This window comes from Limanda limanda, chromosome 21 (assembly GCF_963576545.1).
Source record: "Limanda limanda chromosome 21, fLimLim1.1, whole genome shotgun sequence".
Classification (NCBI taxonomy): Eukaryota; Metazoa; Chordata; class Actinopteri; order Pleuronectiformes; family Pleuronectidae; genus Limanda; species Limanda limanda.
Window position 1 is genome coordinate 9,466,484 of NC_083656.1, and position 25,077 is coordinate 9,491,560.

Here is a 25,077-nt window from a genome sequence, read left to right on the forward strand (position 1 = left end):
GAGGTGATATTAATATTGCAACTACGTGTTTTTCCCAGTAGAGGGTGGTGCTGTTTCGTATTTCTTTTAGCTTGCTCTCAGTGTTGGACACATCAGAATCATGGGGCAGACACGGAGTGAGTGTCAGTTAAGATATGCATTTTATAAGCTATAATATTATCAGTCCTGTGACTTAATTTATTTTACTCTTTTATTCAGATTTAGCCTCAAGTTCGACCTGTATCGTTGATTAAAAGTCCAAAACACTTGATGACCCCTAAGGTCCACGAATGACGTACTGTCCTTAACATCCACTGGTGTCTGCTTACACCTGCTAACATCTACTGGTAGTTGGCAACTTTAATTGTGCAGAAGACCTTCAAAACATACAAGGGACATTCTCCATCTTGTTCTATATTGTAAAATCCAAATAGAACACAGGACTCTGTTTTTCATACATTTGAATTCACTATTTAATTTTGTACATCTGGTCACAGAAAAGAAACAATCAAGACCTCACTCACTTACCCGCACGCTCACTCACTCACTTGTGCTATTTTTCTATCTTTGATTCATCTCTGCTTTTATAACTTAGAAAATAATTTAAATATAAAAACATTGATGATTTTCTTTTTTTTTTCTTTCATGGGCACTTGAAACTCCAACGAAGGGGCTGGCAGACACATCGGTGTGTGTTTTTCTGTGTGTGTGTGTGTTTTTGCAGAAGTAGAATGGAGGTCAGTTGTTCAGAGTGTTGAGTAATTGTCCCAGAGGAAGGAGTCATTGCGCAGCACTTTGGCCAGTTCCTCGTTGAAAGGTGTGTAAAAGTCCCGCAGGATCTCTTTTGTGATGGGCAGCATGGGTCCCAGGTTTTTGTCGGCCGGCTTCCTGGTGTTGGATGCTGGACTTCGCGTGATCTCCGACTCTATTTCTTTTGTCACTGGCCCTGTAAAACACACAAAAACACTTCACATCCCCGTCCTCCTTTGCCACTTCAGATTTTTTCGCACCACTAAACAAATCGAGGAAAATACAAGAAAGGACACTTGAAATGTCAACATGTATCAGCGGTGCTCTTAGCAGAGGAGGTGATGCTCTGGGAGGTGATCACACCTCTGCAGTTCTTTGAGGAGCCGAGTCGGAGCTGTGGGGCAATTGAACTGTGGGATGAACCAGTATGACTGAACTAAAGGGGGGGTCAGAGACTGTGGGGCAAAACAGTTTTTTACACTGGCCTGTCAATAAACAGCAATTTACAGTGTACCCCAAGGACACATTGGCACACTGATACTGAATGGAAGGGGTTAGAAATGTCAGTACTTTATCTGAAGAATATTTAGTTTAGTTTTCTAAGATATCGTACTGCACACGGTATAAATCAACAGACTTTGTAAAATGCAGTACCTGTGATACTCCACTCTGATGGAGAAATAAAAACATGGCTCAATTTCCCAGTTGAAAGTAGAAACGACACAAATCAACTGAGATTTCAACCTTTAAAATCTGTCAGTGCTAAACTGTTTGGAGATTGAGTTAAATCAGTTTCCGTTGTGTCCGCCAGTGACATGAGCTCAATATGACAATATCCCATTTTGTATTATATTGATCAGATGTCATGTTTTCTGTTACTCACCCAGGTTCAGGAAGTCAAAGACTTTGTGCATTGTGTATTTCCGATTGGAGGCGTGGTCCTCCAGCCTCAGGACCAGAATCTGTTCCCTGCTGAAGACGGTCAGCCAGTCCAGCAGATACAAAATGTACAGGCCGATTCGCAATCTGACCTGCGCACACAACACAAAATAATCAATGAGAGCTGTCATATCTGATGTTGAACCACATTACTCCTAGAGTCCCCCTCTGACAAGTGGTTGCAGAACAGTAGGTTGAAACAAACTGAAAGGCCTTCCAGAATAAATGATCACGTGCCAAGTAACTTTAGCTTTCTTAAATCAATTTGATACAACGAACAATCGCGCTGTCACGTTGGAGTTTTATTCATCTTTTCTCTTCAGTCTCTAATCTGAGCTCTGAAACTTTTATCGAGAAGCCACAGGCGCGGGAGCCTGCTGTAAGGGCAGCTGCAATGCCTTTCACATGGTCTAATAACTCTGAGAAGATATTAGTGGAGGGACAATAAGGACGGCGGCAGAAGGTCGGGCATGTGCCCACAAGGCCGTAAAGCTCGTCAGTGGCAGTTGGAGAGGAGAACCTCATTTTAATACAAGGCAGCCTGGAGGGGGAGCCAAAAGAGGATGGAACAGACTCTTCCTCCCCTTCCCTGCACTGTGGGAAAAGCTGTCCAGGGGCTCTACACTGGGGCCCTTAGTGCACTAAGACTCGCTCTGTTTTGTGAGTTGAGAGCGAGCTGGTAAACTAGCTTTTCTCATACAAAGAGTCTGTAAACGTTCAAAAGTGTTGCCAATCCCTTTTCGTAAAGTCGCTCCCTGCAAGCTTCATCATGTGTTAATGAAGTGTGGATTTCACTCCATCTGTCGTCCCCCCCCCCCCCCCCCCCCACACTCCTTTTCAACTTCTTTTTTCCCACCAGTTAAATGTGCTGGTTGCTAAAGGCCAGTTTTTGTGTTCAGGGACTGTTAGACAGGAGTAGAAAGGTGGGGCACACTCACTGGCATGGCATTGTTGAGAGTAATGTTGTACACACAGGAGCGTATTGTGTACTCTGTAAGGCACCCCTCGAACAACTGCAGCGATTCCGACACCTTCTCGTGGAAATCCTCTGCAGACTTATTGGTAATACCAAAGTAAAGGTAGTCAGAGTATAACCTGCAAGACAAGATAGAAGGTCCATTAACAAACTTGAACATTGGTTAAATAATATCCACTCTGACATTTTCCGAACATCTTACTTGGGGGCTGGCGGGGTAAGTTCTAGAAACTGTCCCAAGCAACTGACTCAAAGATTTGCGTTCTCACATAAACCCCTCAGATAAACTTCAGGGAAAAGTCCGGAGTTCAGAGCATGACTGAAAGCAGCTGATGAAACTTCACAACTGTTGAATGTGTTTAGGCTAATAAGTATTATTATAATTTACAGCCTTATTATATATGAATTACAAATTAATATACCAGATGCTGGTTTTACACTGGCACAGATCACTATAGTTTACAGCAAGATGCAACTGTGACTGCAGTGTTGACAGTTTAGAAGAATCCTCCAGTAGAACAAAGTAAAGACATCAAATATTGGAGAAAGCTCAAATGAGCTGCTGCAGACACGCCAAGTAAAAAATCCATATATACATTAAAAAACTGTGATATTTTTATCCTGACTATAATGAGTCCTGTGATTAGACAGTAAAGTCAGATTTTACTGAACTTTTCTTCACTATTGACAGCTTTCAGTTCTCCTGATTCAGTAGATTCAGTGTCTCATGCCTCATATAATAAAAGAAAAGGCCAAACTATTTGCACATATTATCTTATTAATATCAGCCTGTATTAAAAATGAATGCTTGTGACACACGAAACACATAAATGCTGTCACAGTTCCGTAAGAGATGTCAACGGCGGTGCCGAGCAGATGCCAAGGTTGTAAACTAGTCGCACGTAATAAAAATTAATTTCCCCGAGAATTGCTTCAGGGAAAGGTTGAACAGGCTGTGATTTGACAGACAAAGGCAATTATAGAGAGCATGTTCACACACTCACTTAAGTACAAATCTAAATTAACAGCATAAAGTAATCCCAGTTCGGCTCGCATGTATTCAGCACTGAGCTCCCCACACGTCTGATAATGGCGTCATTGTGAAACTTATGTGACAGACTCACTGAGTAAGAGGAAACACATCTTGGATAAAAACATTTTTAAAAGGTGACAATGTGTGTGTCTGATATTTTAAGGTGAGTATGTCGGGGGGAGGCAGTGAAACCGATGACTCGCACCTTTCCACCGGGTCCCTGAGCATAACGATGAAGCGGCCATCGGGCTGCAGGGCGTGAATAAAGTCCTGGACGAGGAAAGGAGGCTCTCCCTCTGTGGTGTTGTCATAGAAATACACCCAGGCGTTGTTGTCCCACATGGTGGATGCGCTGGCTTCTCCTGCAAAACACACCCACAGCAGTTCAAATAAACAATCTGATATTAGCGTGCGATGCAATGGACAACTTTTGTTGAAATGTTTAAATGTTTCTTGTTCAAAATGTCCACCTCATCTTACCTCCTTGTGAATTGACACTTGCATTTTATAGTAAAACAAGATTCTCATGTGACATTGAAAGTACAGAAAAGGTAAATGTAAATTGCCAATTATGCTACAACCTCTTTGAAGCATGTAAGAAAAAGTTTTAGTTGCGTAATCTTTGATATTCACTGAAAGTTTTGTATTATTATGTTTTTATTCATTCTAAAAAAAGACTCCATACAAACAGATAATTCTCCAAAACCTTACTGTAATTACCTGTGTGTGGAATTTTGTGTCAACTCTTTTCTATAATTGCCACTGAATCGAGGGTTTAACCATCACACACGCAGCATGTTCCCAGCACACACGCAGCAAGTCAACACAAAAATAAAGATTCCTGAACCAGTGCAAAAACATAAAAGAGAGAGTTGTTACACCTCCAGCTGTGAGGAAAAATAAAGGGACTGTGCACACAGTAACTGAACTGGTGCTCCTAACAAGTCAAAAAAACAGTTTCTCAAACCATTTCAGTGCAGAAATGTAATCAGGCTGAGCTGAGAAATGATATCCAGGAATCATTAGGCTGCCTGTGCCTTCATTATCCTCTTATCTGAGGAGTGAAGCTGTGATGTATATGGAGGGAACACATCGCAGGCCTTATCTTCCTCTTTTTCTCTCAGAGAAAGGAATGATAGCCAGGACATATTTTCTGCAATGACATCATCTGCAAATGCCGTTATGCCTAAAACGACACACATTGCCATCAAGTCTATTTAAGGGTCTCCACTTTATATCCATTAAAGGGGTTTATTTTGCTCAATGGGCAGAGGCCTTAATGGGACAAACAAATGGAGGAGCCAGGCCTGCATGCCTCTGGAGTTTCTCAGCTGCTTGGTCTTGGCTGGTGGCTTGAGGAGAGTCAGAAGCCCACGATTCTGGCCACAGGCCTGCACCTTGCTGCGCTCTCCCAGGGCATGGTGTGAATACTGAGCAGGACTCTGGCACACTCCAACCTAACAAGGATTATTTATTTAAAGAGGGAAACAAAACAGGGCGGCATGCTAAGCTGCGCTCAATACAGCAACTCAGTCCAGTGTGAAAAGGCTATTGTTGAAAAGTTTTTCTCTGCAGCCGAGCAGTCCTTTCAGATGGTGTTTGGACGTTGGGGGGGAAGACAGAGACAGATGGAAGCACGAGGGGCTGGAGGCAGGATATGCAGATCGAGGAAGGAGGTTTGTGGAAGAAAAAAAACGAAGCTACACCCCGCTGCGGATATTATTGCTGTCCTGGCACAAAAATACAATGATTCTTTATACGGCCCTTCAGTGAAGTGGCTAAGCGAAGCAGAAGGAAGTCCAGTATTATTAAGCTGTGAGACTCCTCTTTAGGGCTGAGTCACCGGCTTGCTTTAAAATCAGCGTCACCCTCTGGAGGGAGCTGCCACAGAGGAGCCCTCTGCCCCAGCCCTGCTACCTGCTGCTTTAATAGCAGCTTTGTAATATTGGAGCCGAGATTACAAGCGAAGTTCCAGGCAAGTGTCAGGTCACCCAGAGCCAAACGCGATTGGCTACAGCCTGATGGGGCCGCAGGGTTGTCAGTCCACGTTCCACACACAGATCACAGCGCCGATACATGACCTGAGTATCAAATATGATTCAGCAGGGAGGGGAGGGCCAAGCCGCTCACTGACACGATGTGACACTTTGACAAAACAGGAACTCAGAATCTATGCTACACAGGAAACGTCTGTGCAACTGAAGCTGCCGGGAGATGTGACTAGAAAGACCAGAGAGTGTGTTTTACATGCCACCGTTTGTATCTTGTTCCCTTAGCTAACCTCAACATGCACTTCTTTAGATAACAGATCAGAGGTGCTTTGTGAGGATAGAAAAATAGTTAGAGTTTTAAGTGATGCTTTGCTGGCTCAGTGTGAAACACCGTTTGATATCAAATGTCTCTTCAAAACAAGAGTGTTGGAGGAAATATTTTGAATAGAGTTAAAAAAGGGGTCATGTATAGGTTGTGTTCAGGGCAGACAGGTGTTTACCAATTTGTGTTAACTCCTATCAATATCCGCAACAATCCCTCCATAGCTTTGAGTTTTTTTAGAACGCTGTTTGCAGGAGCGTCTCGAGGGAATTTAAACGCCTCAGGCAAAAAGGATCTGGAGGGCCAGAGTAAACCAGAACAAAAACCCCTGCAAATTATGAAAAAACTATGCACACAAATAAATTATATTAAAGTAGAAAAGTTTAAGTGCAAACCACCACCACCACCATCACAGACACACACATTTAAACGATCTAGTCCTCAGCCAAACCTCTACAATGATGATGCTTGTAGCTACAGCTTGTGGCGAAGGGTCTGATGAGGGGGGGGTTTCAGCCGTGCTGTAGTTGTCTCTTGTACAATCATATCAGAATTTAATCGTCGTTGCTGTGGACTAATGCAATCAGCCAAAAGGCCATTCTTAATTTGCCTGCCCCTGTTACAACGCCTCCTGCATTCAGCCAGAGGGAAGACTTTGGAGTTGTTGAATTTCAGAAGCACTCATGATTGTGCAGTGGTGTAAACAGGTGACTGTCGTGAAAGAGTGGAGCTCTGAGATACACAATACATTTCAAAAGTCGGTTCATTTCAGCCGATAACGATCCATTCAAATATGTCTGAATCGGCCTTCATACAGATCTTTAGAATTGGCTGATGTCATGTCCGTGCAACTGATAAGGGCTGCACACATGAATACAGCATCTCAAACCAGATCACATACACACACACACAATCCAATGGCCTGGCTGCCTCTTTGCTTACCTATGATAATGTTAGGGTGGCTGGGGCTTCCACTGCCTTTTGCTGTGAGGTTGCCCTGGATTTGATAAGCAGACTGATCGAACAGGTCCAGGTAGTCTTCCACCGGGTATCCATCCTGGAAGCCCTTGCCGAGACGACTGATACCTGGTGGGGGGGGGGAGAAGACAGGGATGTTAGATACACTTTGTGGGGCACAGGCATCTCTAGGGAATATTTACATTTGTTGGCAAATGATCACATCCTATAGTTTGTAGAAAGTAAAGACGGACTCAAATATTTGATTTGTACAGGTGAGATGGATTTGCATCAATCAAGCTTTTTTATGTACCCGTCTTCCCACTCCCCTTCATATGTGTCTGTGTGTAAGGAACGTCCTCAAGGATTTGTGTTTTCAATGTTCTTATAACATCCAATTTCAGATCAGTTTCAAATTCAGTCTCGAACACTGTCTCTGCTCAGCTTTTAAGTGTTTTCCAATTAAAGGCCAACGTCTAGTTAATGTTTTTAAAGTAAACTGGCAAACGTGTTTTCCATCCGGGCTGCTGTGGACGACGATATAATCACAATTATGCGATTGTGGAGATTCAGTGTAAGATTTGGGAGCATCCATGCAGCATAATGAGGCAGCTCAGGCGCCTGTGACTTTCAGTGATGCTTTGATGGTGTCGCAGTAAAGCACCTTTCTCTACTTAGCAGGAAAACACGATATTAGAAGACTCTAGTAAACTCTCTAAATAACCAGCCTGCAGCATTATTCATCCAGTACATTCCCATCCCTATGAGGTGCCTTGATGCCGCTGTGTCTTGCTTCAGGGCTTTTTCTCCCCATTTCTCTCTCTCTGTGCTTTCTGATATGATTGAAGTGTCATGCACTTTTCAAATAGTCCTTGTTTATCGATGTGTACTATACCACAGCAGACGCATCTGCTTAAGATTCAAACTGTTCCTCTAAGAAAAGTTATGCAGCGTGGATAGCATCAAATCGCCTTTTCACAACTGCGGCTAAGTGGAGAGACCAGAGGAGGGAATGGAATAAACAACCACCAAACAAGACCATTTGAATTTAGAGTGTTCTCAAAAAGGATGTCTTAAGAGAAAACGTGCTGAATACCAGTGCGTAGCCCTGAGTGCAACACCGGAGGGGAAGGAAAGAAAGTGACAGAGCAGATGAAAGCACGGGAGGAGGTTGGTGACAATAGCTGAGAGGGACCCGGGTCCTTGGGATACGGCAACATCACAAGGCTGCGGAAAACACCAGCATGAGGCGGCCAAACCAACACAAACAACTCCTCCGCTACCCGCAGCTTTAGGAGGTGGAAATAATTATTAACTGTAACCAAACAGCACGTATATAATGAGTATTGCATCGCAGAATGATCAATCCACCAAAAAGGTATGCGAGTCTCAGCGGGATTAGTCAGCAGCTGGACCAACTTCAAAAAGGAACACGTTGGCTGGAACAGTTAAGCCGTCTTTGATATTTTGCAGCGAGAATTTGGATTGAAATTTTCAAACAAATGCGGCCAATGCTGCATGTAACACCCTCGACAAGTATTACGCCAAGCCCCCCTCCCCTCTCCCCCCTCCCCTAGGGTGAAATTATTAAAATTGAGTCATTTTTAGACAGATGGCTCTCAGGGAAACGATGTATGAATCAGTCATTGCTGAGCAGAAGAATAGCACTCATCCATAGCGAGAAATCAACATGAAAACCCGAGTCCCTGATGCTGCGCTGATGTGATGCTGTGGCTGCTCATCTTAAAAAAAAGGAGAATTATGAGATTATCTGCACACTTGTGAACACATCTTCCAAATCACAATAAAGTCATTATCTAATCTGCTTTTTTGTTTTGAACAGAGCCATCAGGCAGATCGGTGCTCTAGAGTTTAATTGCCTCTCCCTATACTTCCTCTACAAATACAGACACACATTAGTGACACACAAACACACTGTTGCCTGCCTCCTTAGCTGCTGAAGGATCTCCATTATTCATGAGTCTTAATGGTTGTTTCAGTTGAACAAAAAAAAAAATGTGGGTATATTGTGAGTCTTTGTGGATTTAAATTTGTTAAGGCTGGATGCTAATCATCAACTACATTTTACTTTGAGAATATTTAAGATCTAAAGGGGACAACAGACTCACAATTCTCTCTTTTTTTGTGTGCGTCTTTATGGAAAGTCACCAAACACACTAATGAAGCAAGGCAGCAAAGTGTGGGTCGGTAAGTGAGGGTCGGATGTGTGTAATGAAGAGGCTTTCCAGTTCATTCCTGGCAAATAGAGTCTCCCTCCCAGATCTCGCCTGGTTTTGAAATCCCATCTGTGGTGGCATGGGGGGGTGGGGGGGGGGTTGTTGTCACATCACAGATGCACATGGTAAAGGAAACGCGCTCAAACATGCAGACGACACGTGACCAGATGTCAAGCGGCTCCCATCTCCCTTTGCACAGTTTGAGGGTTAATCTCTTTGTTTGAAGAAGTGACATATTGCCACCTGTTCAAGACTGGAAAGGAAAGCCAATAGTGTAAGAGAGAACTGTGGAAGTAGGATGCGTGTGTCTGGAAAAAAACAAAAAACTGAACAGAGACGAAGCAGTGATTTACAGACAGCGTTTAACTCTGGCAAATATTTCCACAAAATACAGATAAGAATCATAAAAACACGCCTCTGAGAAATTGTAAAATATGCAGCAGCTCCCTCTTAAAATGCTCGGCTGTCAAATTAAATAAGTGATAGCTCCGTTAATCTTTTAAATGAGAGTATCAAATCCCTGGTGGGCAAAGGGTAGAGAAAGGAAGCTGTAAATTGAGGCAAGAACCAGGAGCTGACGGAAGCAAGGTTCGTGGTGTTTGAGATGTGACGCAAGGAATGACATTTATGTTTTCTAAAGGAAGCACAGGAAACGTCGCCCACACACACGTGGGTTCAAGGCATGTGAGGAGGAGGCGGCTGCGTCTTTCACATGTTGCAACCACGCAGTCGAATCTATGTCATACGAGATGCTGAAGTCAGTTCCTCCTTCGTACTTAGTCCTAGTTCAGCCCTTAATGAGCCATCAGCGCATGAGCTCGACCGTCTATCAGGATGGGATAGTTGGTAATTGTGTAAAAAAGCACACAGGAGGGCTAAGGAGAAAAAAAAGATGACTATGTGTTCGCAGTGTTACAGGGAGGTAGCTATAATGATTGTAAATACACAACTAAGAGCTGTTAATTTGAGGCTAGCAACTCTGAGGTAGGTAAACAGCTTAAGCTTATTTTCATGCTCAGCCCAAGTTTGCTCTAGAATATGCAGTATTTGGTTGATTGCTTTGGGAGATTGAGCTGCATGCACTAGAGCCATTTAATCCATGTGTATACAGCTAGGTTTCACATAAAGAAAAAAGCTAGATTGTTGGTGCTTATTTTATTTTTTTAAGTAAATTTGATGTCGAAAACCTGTTTTCCAATGTGAACTTGTCAGTCAACACCATGAGGACTCTCCACCCGATTAACTGCTAAAACACATAAAAAGGATGTTTTTTAACTGCCAACAATATGATGACAGTAAAAATACTGAGATAAATATTATTATGCTTGTGAAAGAGACAGGTCTGCCTTTGAGGATGCCCCCCCCAATATTTTCTGAAGCTCACTGAGGTATGGCTCTGCCCAAATGATATACTGCAGAAAGTCACACTTCACACTTCCAATGCCCTGGGGCTCTCATTATTGTTTATCAGCCTGGAGGCCGCTTCTACAGCAAATCATGGTTTCGTTTTACTCACCAAACCTCTTGCGGGTCCACCAGTGCGGCTCTTTGAAGGTGGTGAACCTGACGTCCGGCCGCAGCTTCAGTCTGTCGTACAGGTCTGTCGTGCCACATTTTGGTTGGCCTATGATATAGAAGTAAGGAAGGCACCGCATGCGGTAGAGTTTCCCGTCATGGTGAATCAAGTGCTCTCGGAAAGTGTTCCTCAAGAACTGGAATTCAGTCCTGAAGCGCCTTGAGTAGCGCGCGTACATGTTTGTCCTGTATGGGTCTGAAGTTATATTCCCGGTGTATTCCTCATACCAGCAGGGGTTCTTGACACCAGGCTGGAATTTGCGGGGGATAACAGAAAACATCTGTAACGGCAAACAAAGGCAAGTCAAGCTGCTGAATCGACATACTTCACATGAGACACACAAATAAAACTGATTAGACACAATTCCAGTTAGTCGTTGCTAAGATACATTAAATGAGGTGGCTTGTGTGTTGCACACAACATTTGTGTGTTAAGTTCACATTAAGTGCAAGTTCATGTCGGGAGAACAGTCTCTATAGAGGCACAGTAAAGTGGTTCTAAGGACACTTACACAACCGTATGTCGTGTAGTCAGACACCTTTTAGAAATTGACTTGTGTTGTGTTGGTTCTGAAAAGTTCAACATTTGTATTTGCAGTTGGAACTGGGGCCATTCTTGTACACAGAAGGGGATGAGACAATTAAGCATCATTAAGATGTTTAAAATGTAATCACTTGCATTCAGTGTTTCTCTGAAGACATAAATATACACCTGTGACTTTTGTATTAAAGCTCTGTCTGAACTGAACCAAAGCCATTTTCCCTTCCTCCTTGTTTTGGGGGCTTCTTGCGTCCATTCGGGTTTGTCTCTGCCCTAAAAAGAGCTAGACATCCTTCACTGCTCAGCCTGTATGGATATATACACAGCCAACACATAAAACATTATAGTGTAGTTTGGATTTAATTTCCAATCCAAAGTGCTTTAGCCTAGAGAAAAGATAGAGAACAAACCTGTCCTTGTACTTTGTAATAGCAACGGAGAAAAAATCCAACTAAGTAGAGTTCAGACCTCCGCCAACGCGAAACCAGATTTAAATTCACTACATCCAGAGATTCATTTGGATCTGCTTCAAGTTGCTAACACTCATAAATATCAGTCTGATATATATATTTATTTTCAATCAAGCTAGAGGGATACTTTGCAGAGAAGTCAAAGAAAATATTAAATAACACATCTCGCAATCTTAAAGAAAGGGGGAAATAATCTTGGGTATGCTCTCTGATTCAGGTTCTTCCTTGACCCATGAATCCTTCCAGCAGGTTTCTTAATTATCCATCCATTGGTAATTTTCATTCAACCTGGATGAAAACATGACCTCCTTGGCTGAGGTAAGTGAACAAGTGTGCAGTGTGCACTGGGGGAGTAAAGCTGACTCATGTCGAACACATTTCAAAGCGGGTTTTTGACGATTAAACGCAACAAAATACCTGTGTTACTCTGACCTGCTCGCTGCCTGCCAGACACGACCGAGGACAATTAACGTCAGACCCCTGCTCAGACGTGGTATTGATTGTCCCGCGGTCACACTCTCCTATTCATCAGCGTGCTCAATAAGAAATTTGTTATGTCGGGAGTAGCTCTGGCACAGGCCATTATCATTAGGGTTAACAATTAATTGAACCAGGCTTTGAGGTGGGTCGGACGCTGGCAGAAACCCACAGGGGTCGTGTGTTTGAAGACTTTGGGATGACTTTGAGCTTTAAATACCTTCTGAAGGAAAAATAAAAAAAAGAGGAGAGAGAGACATATATGCAATTATCTGATTTTATACCTTTTTTTTTTTCCAGAGCAGTTTTATCTTTTTATAAATTAAATTAGAAAGTGCAGCCAGTGGGGGATTTCACCAGTGTGGCTCTGTTGAACCTTGTGTAGACGGCACGTAGGCATGAATACTGATTGGAATCACCTTTCCTCAGAGCATTTAATTACCCAGAAAGACATGTGCGCGATTGTCAATTAAAAGAGAGATCACTATCAAGCTGGTATTATGATGTGAAGGATAACGTTTGCACTGAAACAACGGAGGTATTCATTCCACGATTTACCTGATACCATCTATTAAATGAGGAATATGACGGTGTGTTTCGGCTATACTCACATGTGGCTCACTGTTAACCAGCACTTTGAACTCCGGGATCTTTCGACTGCTGTGAAACTTCACCTTGGATGTGATAGACTTGACCACTAGCTTGATATGTGCATCGTCCTTGACCGAGGACACATTGAACGCAAAAGGTCCCGGGCTGACCAGGCTGCTGAAGTGGAAAGGGGACGGGGTGAGGAGGAGGCCCTTCTTGTCTCCCGTCAGGATGTACGAGGCCATGATGAGGAACGTGACGGCCAAGCCGAACACGAAGCTGTAGAGACGGATGCGGCTGAAGCAGCCCAGCGTGCTCCACCGCCTCGGCAGCTCCCGTTTGACCTCCAAGATGGCAAACAGGTTCACGGGCGTGTCGTCCACCTGCAGGAGCAACGGCCTCTTGCGGTAGTCGTCCACTGCCGAGCCCAGCAGGCTGTACTTGTAGTCCATGTGCGTCATCGTGTCTGCGAATCCCAAGTGTCACTCGCTCAGACTCTCAGGGGGGGCGTTGTTAATCAGGAGCCAGCCAGACGTGAGGGTTGGAGATGGGGCCAACAGTTTAAGTCCATGATGGGTTGTGGAGAACATCCCACCTCATCCACTCACAGCTCCCTGTTGAGAAGAAAAGCAGAAATAAGAGAAATGACCGGCTGTCCGCTCGTTGTTTTCACACATGTTCTTATGCCGCAGGTTCATCACTTCCCAATAAAGTTGCTGCAATAGACTCATAGTCACATCCTGTTTAAGAGCTGACTTGCATTTAGTAATCAGTTCATTTGGGAACTTGCATTGACGTTTTTTTCCCCATTTCCATTATACCTCAGGAGCTTGTCATCACTTCCCCGAATCTCTGATGACAAATTAAAGCTGCTTTCAGAAAATGGGTGTTAGCAGAGAAAAGCAGTGACTGTCTGCTTTGAATATTGATTTCTTGCGAATGGGAAATAACAAGTCATCAGTGGAAATGATAACTCACTTCAGAACGTCCCCATTTCTTGACAGTCTTTTCTGGTATCATTTTGATTGTGACTAAACCTGAGGTGGGGGGAAAAAAATCCCATTAATACGCGAGTTTAAATTCATTTCACCATCTTCCTCTCATACTTTCTGTTTTAATCACACAGCACAGCGACACCCTTCCCTACCTCACAGTCCATCTTCCCATCCTCCCTGTGCATCGGAGTCACAATATGGAGGAAGCGATAAGAGCCGGGGATGCATTCAGCCTAGCAACTACGAGCCTGCGTGTCAGACTTTCCCGGGGAGAAACATGAACATGAGAGATACCCGGTCCGGACCCCGAGAAGGGATTATATTATCAGAAAATGGTATTCTTCACTGTGAAGACAACAGTCGCCCACAGATAAAGGAAGGGCGGATGTCTAAAGGGCGAGAGAATTGGGGATCTTTAATGATAACGCTCCTGCAGCAGTAATGTCTATGGCTTTATCCTTGAGGTTTTCTTTGTATCTGGAGCTGAGCCAATATGGTGGCGGTGAATAGAATACAGCATAATGACAAAAAGCCAGCAGAGCCGAGGGTCTGGGGCAAGATGAGTGGGATGTTTGCTGATTTGACTGAAGCCCCTGGTAATGGTTCACACCTGCACACTTCAAAACTGCATGGATACAGCCAGGAGTTTGACGTATGTAATACCTGCCACCTGCTCCTGCTCGCATACATCATAAGATAACGGCACCGTGGAAGTGAGTCATCGCTCCTCCTCACAGCAGCTGATGTAGTCTGAGCCCCTCACCCCCCCCCGCCCATCGCTCACACCCTTTCCACGGCTCTGTATTTGTGGAGCTTGCGGGCAGAGCTGATAAGAGGGAGAGCGACCGGAGAGCATCGGCCTCCTTGCTCCAGCAATGTAATTTACTCCCAGCTGGGCCCTCAGCGTCACGCCACAGCCACAGCCTCTCCAGGACACAGGTGTGGGGGGGTGAAACAAGGCCTGTGCTAAAAAAGAACAATTTCTAACCTTCAAGATGTTAGAACGACTCCAATTTCAGTCAGAGAAAAAAAGAAAAAAGGATTCGCTGCAAAAAGCTGAAACCGCAGTCACATATTAATCTCTTTCCACTTTTAGCCAGAAAAGGAAAGATCTTCTGGAGCAGGATTATCACTTTCCAGCAAAAAAAAAATGATGAGAGTCTGAGTAATGGATTTTAAATTACGATAGCTACTCCAATTAAAGTTTGCCCACAAATGGCAGATGGCGTATCCGTGCTTCTCTTGCGTAAAGTTCACCGGGAACAAAATTTACAAAATGTCCTAAATGATGAAAGCTATAAAAAGATTAAGAGGTTTGCTTCATCGGAAATGTAATTACCGCAGATCTGATGTCCCGTGTTCCATCAGAGACGACCACTGCACCGTGTAATCAAAGTTTAAAAACCAGAATAACATTTTCAGGATTTTTCTTCGTAACAAGTCCGCCGTTTGCTCTCATCTGTAGTCGTCATGTCATTAGCAATTATCGACTTGTCTGCGTCCTTCATCAAGGCTGAAGTCAATGGGGGGCTTGTGCTCACGGCTATTTAGGACAGAACGAAGGAAAGGGAGGGCATGAGAGTGAAAGATGGAGACAAGGAGCAGGGTGAAAAAAGAGAGCAGAGAGAGATTGAGGGAAGAGGAAAGGTCTGTGTCGTTGACGGGAGAATGTCACTCTCAAGGGAACTCGCATCTGAATCAATCAGCTAACTGCAGCAGTGGGTGACTGGCAGCTTGACAGACCGCCGCCCTATTCATAAAGCAAATACGTTGCTCCTGTCCATCACACATGATGAAATGGCTTAACTCAAACAGAAATATGGCTGCAGGGCCAGTGGACGAAGGGGACACAAGGTTGCATCATCCACCTTTTAGTAGACGAACCTTAAAAAAATGGTTAAAAAAATATATGGATTTGAACATTTTCATTTATTTTCTCTTCTCTTCTTTTTTTTTGATCTCTGTTAGGCATCAATTTGACAAATATTTGGTATACCAGGTTGTGAAAAACCCTTTGGCTCGTGTACAGCGTCAATGTGCTTTGTCTTTTTACTTTTAATATTAGCAGTAGAGCCTAGACGAAACTGAATTTTTAAAACCTATATTGATATCTTACATTTTCAGAAAATGACTCCAATAAACCTGCAGTAAGCTAACATTGGCTGATATTTCATTCCAAATTTGTTTCCTTAAAGACTGAATTATTTATACTTGACGACCGGTACTAGGTGGAGTGAGTCCTTTAGTGTCATGGGTTTAATGCTTTCTAATAAGCCATCAAAATGAGTTAAAGAGCTCGCTAAAATGTTGTCAGCTGTATTTTTATAATCCCAAATCATAATAGAAGTTATCTCAGGATAATTCTCGCATGAACAACCACTTGGTGACAGCGGTAAGGAGGAACTTGCCTTTTGACGAGAGAAACCCGTCTTTCCTTTCATTCGGAGATTGATCAGTGAATAAAGGCCATCAGCGAGATTTGTTTAACATCTGTCATTTCACTCCCACTCTCCGTTTTCCATCCCTGCTCTGGAAAGCCGACCAGCCTCACGCGGTGGCAGCTAATTGATGTTCTCTTGTGAACCTTTTTTTAACATTACAGTTTTTTTCTTTGTGTTTACTGCTGCCAGTACAGGATGATTGATTATGTTTGTGAAAAGCTGCAGTGCAAATGGAAATATTGTGCTCAATAAAAGCACCTGTGGAAAAGCCATTGTTGTTAACTGCTCCTAAGCCACTTTCTGTAGAAAATGCAAATGTGAAAATTTAGATTGTTTTGAGATGATTGTGGACATGAAAATGTGGAGGTGACGAACAGAAAAAGACTTTACTGGCAGAGTAGAAAAAATGCTCGGATTCCTGTGGCCATGAACCGAGGTTATATTTCATATTAAAAGCTATCAAACAATAGGAATGACAAAAACACTCCAGAGCCCTTTAATCATTCTGTCATCAAACTACAGTGGTGAACGATCATTATACCTGACTGGACGAGGAGTCTGTGCAGCAGAGAGCACAATGTCCTCCTTCCTCCGCTCTCTGGTATTTCAAATGGAGGGAATTAATTGCATGGGCCCCTGAAATGCCCCTTTTTGTTTTGGTTCAAAGCAAACGAGCCAGCTCTTTCTCAGACTACAGAGAACTCACTATTCCATATCGCGGAGAATAGTCAGAATATCTTGGATATCCTCACAGACCTCCCTGTGTTCCTGCTGGAGAAGATTAAAAGGGATTTTTTTTTTTTATTGGGCATAACACTAACCCATTTACAGTGGAAGTCGGATGTTTCATGCTTGTTTTTCTCTTTGAAAAAATGGTGCAGGAAACTCATGAAGGCGCCGTGAAACAATCGGCTTCAGTGCATGTGTTTCTCTGGTTGTCTGCGGAGGAAGGTTTTCTTAGAGCATCAGAGCATCTTTTATTTACTCAGGGATGTTTACATTGCATAAATTCAACTTCAGCCATCTGCAGGTGCAACAGGTAGATTAGAGATTGTGTTGGAAACTGGGACACAGAGGAAATTGGGAATAAGATGAGTTGATAAGCTCAAGACAACTGTCCATCCATGTTACCATTAAGAATCATTAAAATGAGGTTATATACTAAAAGGCAAATTAGTCAGGGTTACCTGGATGACACTCGGTGGGGCACGTAACTACGTCAAAGCTTAAAAATCCCCTTGTAGTCCAGACTAAATCCGTTTTGTTCATTTGAATATAGATCTCAAATTCTTGAAGATACATTTAAAGTGTTATCCGGATTTTGGTTTGGATTCGCACTAAATTATTCACATTTATCAATATCATCTACGCATCCATTTATTATTTATACTGCATATTCTTTGAGGTTGGAAGAGCCAATTCCATTTGGGCGGGAGGTGGGGTAGACTTTAGACAGGTAATCAGCATATTGCAGGGCAACCTTACACCAAGCCAAGTTGGGATTCAAACCACTGGACAACGGTGTCCACCACCCACTTCCTAGATAATGTAATTATGGTATTGATTCCTGTGGAAATCCATCAGTAGTTTTTGCCACAATAGTCAAGTAATGATGTAATGTAAATGAAATGTAATGGGATCTGTCATCATGTCATCAACAACTAGAGTGAGCATTTGCATGCCCTGTAGCTGCTCAGTATGCAGCATAACACTACTGACAGCATGTGGCACAAAGTGGGTTATGTAATACAGACTGATAAACTGGAGAACACAATGTAAACAGGAGATTATCCCTGATTCATTGCATATAGGTGGGTAAAGTAATACAATATCATTGCCTCCCTACATAGCCAGCAAAGTAGGAATTGCCTGCAGACTCTGTTATATGTGACAAAAGTAAAAGAACAGAGTAGCAGTGGTTGGAGGTGCACGGCATAAACAACAATCTGCTGCCATCCTTCCATCACCACAACAGTCAGAGAAAAGCGACAGAGCAAGCAAGTCTAGGTGCTCCTGCTTCCTCGAGGGAGAGGGGGAATAGAAAACATGAGCAGAAAATGACGGGTTGGACCGAACACCCTGCCACGACGATGCTTGGGAGACCTTGAGAATAAAACAGCGCATCCTTTCCACACAGTCTTTGTGTGCAGCAGCCCAGGAGTGCTCACAAGCTATTATCTCAAACTGATTTAAACCGTTCACTGTCATGCTGAAGATACTGTTTGTCATACAGCAATGAGTTGCCTTCACAGAGCATTATGAAGCCATTTCCCCCGAAGGAGACCACTTGTGGATGCTCCAAAGCAAATAAGCAAACGGATGAAGAACAGAGCAAACTGCTAATGACTCAGTACAAGAAGGACTGTGCTGCTTACAGACTCAGGCAGTTTCTCATGGTGGCCTTGTCTACACACACTGATGAGGGTATAATGCCAATACATAGCTGAAGTGCTGTAAACATATCATTTCTGCATGTTGACTTCTGAGAAATCATCTGCTCGTCCTCACTACGCCTTGACCTCTTAAACATGAGCCAGGAAGTGGACTGTGGTCGAAGTCCAGCAACAACACAGGAAGTTCTGTCGGGACAAGAGCGTGACAGGAGCAGAGAGAGGGAGGAACAAAGCGGGTGTCGCTGCTGTGTCAGCTGGAGCAAAAAATGTTTTTCCACTCACAATAATTAAAGTTCAGCATGAGGCCACTGCGAGGGCGATCCAGCACTGAGACTCGGCCTGGCATGTGAAGCACAAGCAGCCTTGTGATTGGCTGAAGAGGGCTGGAGATATTTGAATTTGGTGGAACTCTATTTTTATTAGAAGTAGAACATATTTCAATTATTCATTTATGCTTTTCATTCATGCTTTTCGAAAAAATCGTCACGATTTCAGCCCTGACTTATGAGCCTGCGCACGTGGTTACTGTGGTAACAGCAAGTCTGGATTGATACTACAGCAAACACTTCACAAGCAGCTACTGTGTCAGAAACACATGAGCAGCACAGCCCAACAAACCCGCGCTGCTTTAATGAAGAAAGTCAAAAATAATTGCGACAGTGCTCTGATGTCACGCAGCACAAGCCTCACCTAGTTCTCCTCACATCAGCGGAGCGATATGAAAAGAGCGTGAGTCAGAGGAGTGCGAGTCACCTGCAGCTCCGGTTCTATCAGCTCGCTGGTGCTGGTCCTTCCTGTTCTATTTACTCCTTTTGAAAAAATGAACAATTATTCCATGTTTTACCAGTTGAATGCGTTTGTGAGCAGGTAACATTTGTGGGTTTGTGTAGTGCTCGATAAGCACAGGCCTCCACCAAGGGTAATGTCTAGGTCTCCACATTAAACAAAGTGTTAAAGGAACATTTTGTGGGTAATGCCAGAAATCGCTTCTAAAGTTATTGCGTAATCGTGCTGACTGATGGAGATAAGTAGTTGACACGTCTCCGGCACATTCAAAAGTTATATATCAGTCTGCAGAAAATATTGACTTGAGGTTCTCTTGTGATGAAGCCATTTGAAAAACACTCTGACTCGTAGAAAATAAATCCAAACGGGAGATATTCCAAACGAGCAGCTGCACCTTTGTGTCCGTCTGAGAACACAGGAAACGGTTTTAACACTGCTGTGTTAAAACCTGATTGTCACCCAGGACATTATGAGCATTAACTATCCATTCAAACTCAAGTCAATTAGAAGGAGCATCATTTGTGAGAGCAAATGAAGCAAGAACAAGCGCAAGTTGCTGAGGCATGAAGTTAATCCTCGCAGTAGCTTGGGAGTACAAGAGAAACATCTGGAAATAGGATTTCAACGAGCTTCATTTCCACAATGTGCCACAAAGCCCACTGATGATAGAGCAAGCAGGAGCCATATGACTTGTCAAGTATGTCACTTCCTCCTCTAATGCCCCAAGGGGATGCGGCCCAATCCAATCCTGAAAATCACAACCATGTAACACAAGCAAGAAGGAGAGGATGAGTATTCGCCGCAGTTCACAGTGGATCCGGGGATGGTATTACCCAGGGAGAAGACATCCATCACATTCCCGCAGATCACACACACTGTTGACCAAAGGATCCGACTGTAATCTCCAGGAAATCAGGCAGCAGCCCCCCCCCCTTCCTCCCCAGGGAGATCAGCGAGACCAGGACCTGAACGTGACCCGACCGGAGGAGCCAGCGGGTCAAATTATCCACACAACGTGAGACACTCTCACTGCAGAGGAGGGTGGCCTCTGCCCTGGATTCATAACTGCTGCTAAGCTGGGTTCTCCGGCTGGAGTCCCACTTCAGCACTTTCTTCTGTCTTATCTTTTATTCATCATTTTAATTTCACTGGCAGCCTCCCGCAGCCAGGGCTGTCTGAGGTCAGAGTTTCACACTGCGGCCATTTGTTTGCATTCTGCGACCGTTCCTTAAGACGGTGCTTCCTTCGAGTCTGTCCTCATGTGTCATGTGAAACGGGAAACACAGAAGCTACTAGTGAAAAGTGGGTCTGGAGCTGTGGAAGTGTATAACTCTTATGAAGGTGTCATTAAAAAGACTAGAAACACAGTAGTCTCCATTTAAATTATTGAACGTGGAGGTGGTGAGAATAACTCATATAATGAGGAAGAACTGGGGACTGAAAGTTAATATTCAGAGATTCAAGGAAAGGTTGAAGGTCGTCTATCTTCTATTATACGTGAAAATATTAATTAACTCTAGGATTTTTTGAATGAAAGTGTGTGAATGAAACAGGGCTTCAGATTTGAGGTGCATATATAAAACAGTGCTGTGATGGCACTTCATTTCCCAAAGAATAATTTATCAGGATGAATTCTAATTTGATTTGTCTCCAACGTGTTATCTAACTTTATACCCTGATGAATTCAAATTATTCTGGAGACATCTCTGAGTGTATATTTCATTGTTTTTCCTACTGTTAGAGACGCGATCTGTCTAACAGTGATCCTACAGTCCCTTCAATTCAATTTCTTAATTTTATCCTGTCTTGCATTTTGTATCAGTGGCCAGATCCTGCCGTCTCTTGATATTGATTCATATTCTTTGCTTGTGAAATATGAATCCGTCTTGCTGACAGAATTTGCGATGTAGTTTGGAAATAAAAGACGGCGGAGACAGAATATCAAAATGCTGACTGACAAGAGGAAACTTATTGTAAGCTGCTGGGAAGAAAGAGAAACTGCAACGTGGACAAGAAGTCGTGAACTTTTGCTTCGGAATTCAGGGACACTCGCTGCTGTGTGGGAGGATTGGATGTTTTGGGGATCTGTGAAAGACGTGCCAATCAGTTTCTCATCGCCTTGAGGTGCATCTCTCTTGTTTTTAAATTGCCAATAATGTGGGTGGCAGTCGCAGCCTGTAACATTTACGTTGAGCACCATTAGCTACTCAGCAACTTGTCTGTTTCTCTGGAAAGTGGATACAAAATCCAATGCTTCCCCACACAACACAGAAACTACCAGAAAAATGATCAGAGTAAGAGACACACTGAAAACAAGTGCTGAGGCGGGACGTTACCCCTTTACCTAATCTGACCTCGTCGACCACCTTTTTCCTGTGCTCAGCACCAACACCTGCTCCTGCTCACCTCCTCGCCCTCTTTACGAGACCTGACAGCCCGTCTCTCCGCCTGTGGACCAAAGTTCAATCCACTGTTAATCTTCTTTTTTGGACAAGAAGCAGGCGGACCTGGGGGAAAAGCAGTTGGTAATTAATCCAATGGGAATGTTGACTGTTTCCAGTGGAATGCGTCTGAGCCCACGCAGCCGCTGAAATGGCTCCCATCCAAATTGGCACACACATACTTTTTTTGGGGGGTGAAAACCACAACACTTGTATGAAAAGAATAAGAAATATGTTGTGGCTGGAACATTGACTGCTAAATTAGAATTTATAACAGCATCACAGTCGTTTGGTATTTCTGCATCGGCATGTTGTTGACATTTGAAGGACACATTTGAAAACAATCACTGAACTTGGAGTTGGTAAACCACCGCTAAAATCAGACTTTATGGCACATCTGTGCAACACTTGAATACAGTGCATATTTTGGTAAACACTCAATGGGACTATAATGAGAGCCGCTAAAGTAGAGAAATTCAAAACAGAGTGCTCAGAGTGGATGTTTCCCGACAGAAGGCGTCAAGAGCGAATATAAAAGTTTGAGTGGCCTAAAACATGCAGCAACCTTATATGAGTGATACTAAAAAATTAACTGCAAGGCGTTAGTTTGGCACCGTGTGGGTGATAAACTACTGTTGAGATAAACTAAACTCCTGGACCCATCTGGTAGTGGTAGTATCTGTTGTCCAGACTGAAATGTCTCAAGAATATCTGGATATAATTGCTGAGAAAGTGTGGACGTGACACTGAGCTGTCCTGCTGATTCTGGTGCCATTTCACTCCCTACGTTCTTATTAATGGGCTCTCTCAGTTTCATTAGGCTCCACTTGGAAGCATCTGAGTGACACTTACTTGTGGAATTCAGAAGACTTTTCTAGTTTTCGGCTTAATATGGAAGTTTCTAATATCAAGCTAGTTTGACACCGGCCAAACCTTAGATCCCTTCGAGGTCCTGATCACCCGATTATTTCCACTGTCTTCTGTATAAAATGCAATTAAATTGGTTCTGCACTCCCAGAGTTAATCTAACTGAATTCACACACAGAAGAACACATAATGTATCGAATGAAGAAATGAGAGTCCTGATGCAGGTTTTCACCTCACAGCACTGATGTTCTACTTAATTGTGAGTGATCATTCAGTGGCTGCAGATTGGGGGATGATTTAATTAAATCATAACTTAGTTGTTTTGCATCTATCACACTTAGGCCCTGTTAGCAAACACTTTTCGGCTTGTTAGCAGCCAACTGTGTGATCGTATAAAATCCAGCACTACCTATCAGTACTACTTAGGTTAACACAAGGTCTGTGTGACAGATTTGTGATGTGTAAAGGTTTTATAGACTTTAATTTATCGCTGCAGAATGAAAGGGACCCTTGGGATGTGGGATGTCGCTTATAAGTCACTGTTCACAGTCCACACATGTTTTTATTTGTCCTCCTGGTTGCCCAGCCAGACAGATGGAGATGGTGATGGTACCCAGGACTCAGATAGGCTGAAGTCCCTGAGGACTGGACCACCAAGGAAACTGGTAGACAGGTACAAGGTACATAGACACTGAAAAAAGGAGTGTGTTTTTGAACATTTACAAAGCAGGACACTGTAATTTACAGAACCGAGCACGAGACAAAACTACCCGAGCCCAACCCAGAGCTGACAGGCATTCGGTTTTCTGTGTCTGAAGCCGAGCCTGATGTTCTCCCGGGCCCACTCAGCATGAAAAAACAATTAGATAGCCCAGCCTATGGGTCCTGATGGGTCCTGATGGGCTAGGGTTGGGTATCCACACTTAAATCTAGATGATTATGAAAGCAGTCCTTTTTTCTCAGTGTACTCTCACCACTGATATCATTTATTCACTGAATTTTTGTCACAAAGTCTCTTCTACATGTGTGCAAACCTCTACTCCAAAATGTTGAATTATTTGTCAACCACACTTCACAAGTTCAAAATCTCATTGGCCTCAATTTGAGCACATTAACCTGAGTCGCTAACATCAAACAAGCTCCTATCCCCAATCCTGCGGTTGAGATGATTCCCAGAGTAACTTGGCACCGTCTGAGAAGTGTTCTTCACACTAGAGACACAACTTGGATACCCAGCGAGGCACCATCTCCACTCACTGAACCGTAAAGAAGACGTCAGCCAAATTATTAAAGACTGCACTTTTCCATCTGTGACTTTGGTATGAATTTAATTCCCCACTTTCGGTGAGGTCCTCCTGCAGACGTGAAGTAATCCCGTGCAGTGGCGTTTCACACCTAGTTAACAGTGAGAGCTTTATCTCTATCTGCGCTGAGCCTCCTGCCAGATAGGGATATGTGCACGGATTAAGTGTTGGCCTATGACTGCCGAGAAAACGTGTAAATTGACAAAACGTGGGCTATTACCGAGTCGGCTGGCTTACTGCACAACCGCTCGACAGCGGGCATGATGCATATATATGGTTTTAGGGAGGCAACTCGAGGGCATCCCAGAGGATCCATCAAATGAACTTGGCCTGTGGATTTTTTATATATTTTTTATAAGATGCTTTCTGGATTTTCTTTATGAGGTGCTGTGCTTCATCTTCCCCCTGGCTCCACCGTAATCAAGGCTTGGACACATTCTCCAGGCTTAACACACACAGACAGGAAGGTTAATTTTCCCAAATTAAATCTGAGAATAAAGAGGTCTCCTTTGAAAACGGGGGATTAATAGTGTGGTATCTTCATTTTTAAGGTTGCCATGTTCCATCTCTTTCACAGAGGGATTACTTGCACTGTAATTTACGTGTCAGATTTAGCATAAATTACAATAATACTCCTGTCTTGTTTAGTATGCTCTGGAAGTAGATAGTAGCAAAAAAAAAGAAGTCTTATCCCAATTCTACCTGCCTGGCCACATCCTAATACATGGAGGGAGGGGTAACGGTCTTTTAATGACAACAGCACATCCATCTTGCAGTGTGAAAAATTCCCCTAGTTCGACAAAAAGGTTCATACTGGCAGCGGCTGCCTCCACAGATATGAAGCTCCAACTCCAAAGTAACTTTTGCAGGGATAAACCCACAAAATGATAGCTGCAGCGACGAAAATAACGTTTGCAGAAGATTCCTCATGGCCCGGGCCTCTGCTGCAAAAAAACCCTGAAAAATGTAAACATCCCCTGTAGGTGCGTCTGACATTTCAAGGCTGTCTGGT

The 25,077-nt window shown here is 43.4% G+C and overlaps 1 protein-coding gene across 1 annotated transcript in view; it reads right to left on the reverse strand.

The window, feature by feature from the left end:
- Window positions 1-477: 477 nt before the first annotated feature.
- The window catches only part of LOC133028152 (carbohydrate sulfotransferase 15-like), a 31,971-nt gene continuing 7,371 nt past the window's right edge, over window positions 478-25,077 (reverse strand). Inside the window, exons 2-8 of the mRNA XM_061095347.1 lie at window positions 12,859-13,452; window positions 10,701-11,040; window positions 6,933-7,076; window positions 3,883-4,039; window positions 2,607-2,763; window positions 1,613-1,760; window positions 478-925 (exon numbers count right to left, since the gene is read on the reverse strand). Coding sequence (XP_060951330.1) covers window positions 726-925; window positions 1,613-1,760; window positions 2,607-2,763; window positions 3,883-4,039; window positions 6,933-7,076; window positions 10,701-11,040; window positions 12,859-13,299 — 1,587 coding nt within the window. The 5' untranslated portion in view covers window positions 13,300-13,452 and the 3' untranslated portion in view covers window positions 478-725. The remainder of the gene's footprint in view (window positions 926-1,612; window positions 1,761-2,606; window positions 2,764-3,882; window positions 4,040-6,932; window positions 7,077-10,700; window positions 11,041-12,858; window positions 13,453-25,077) is intronic.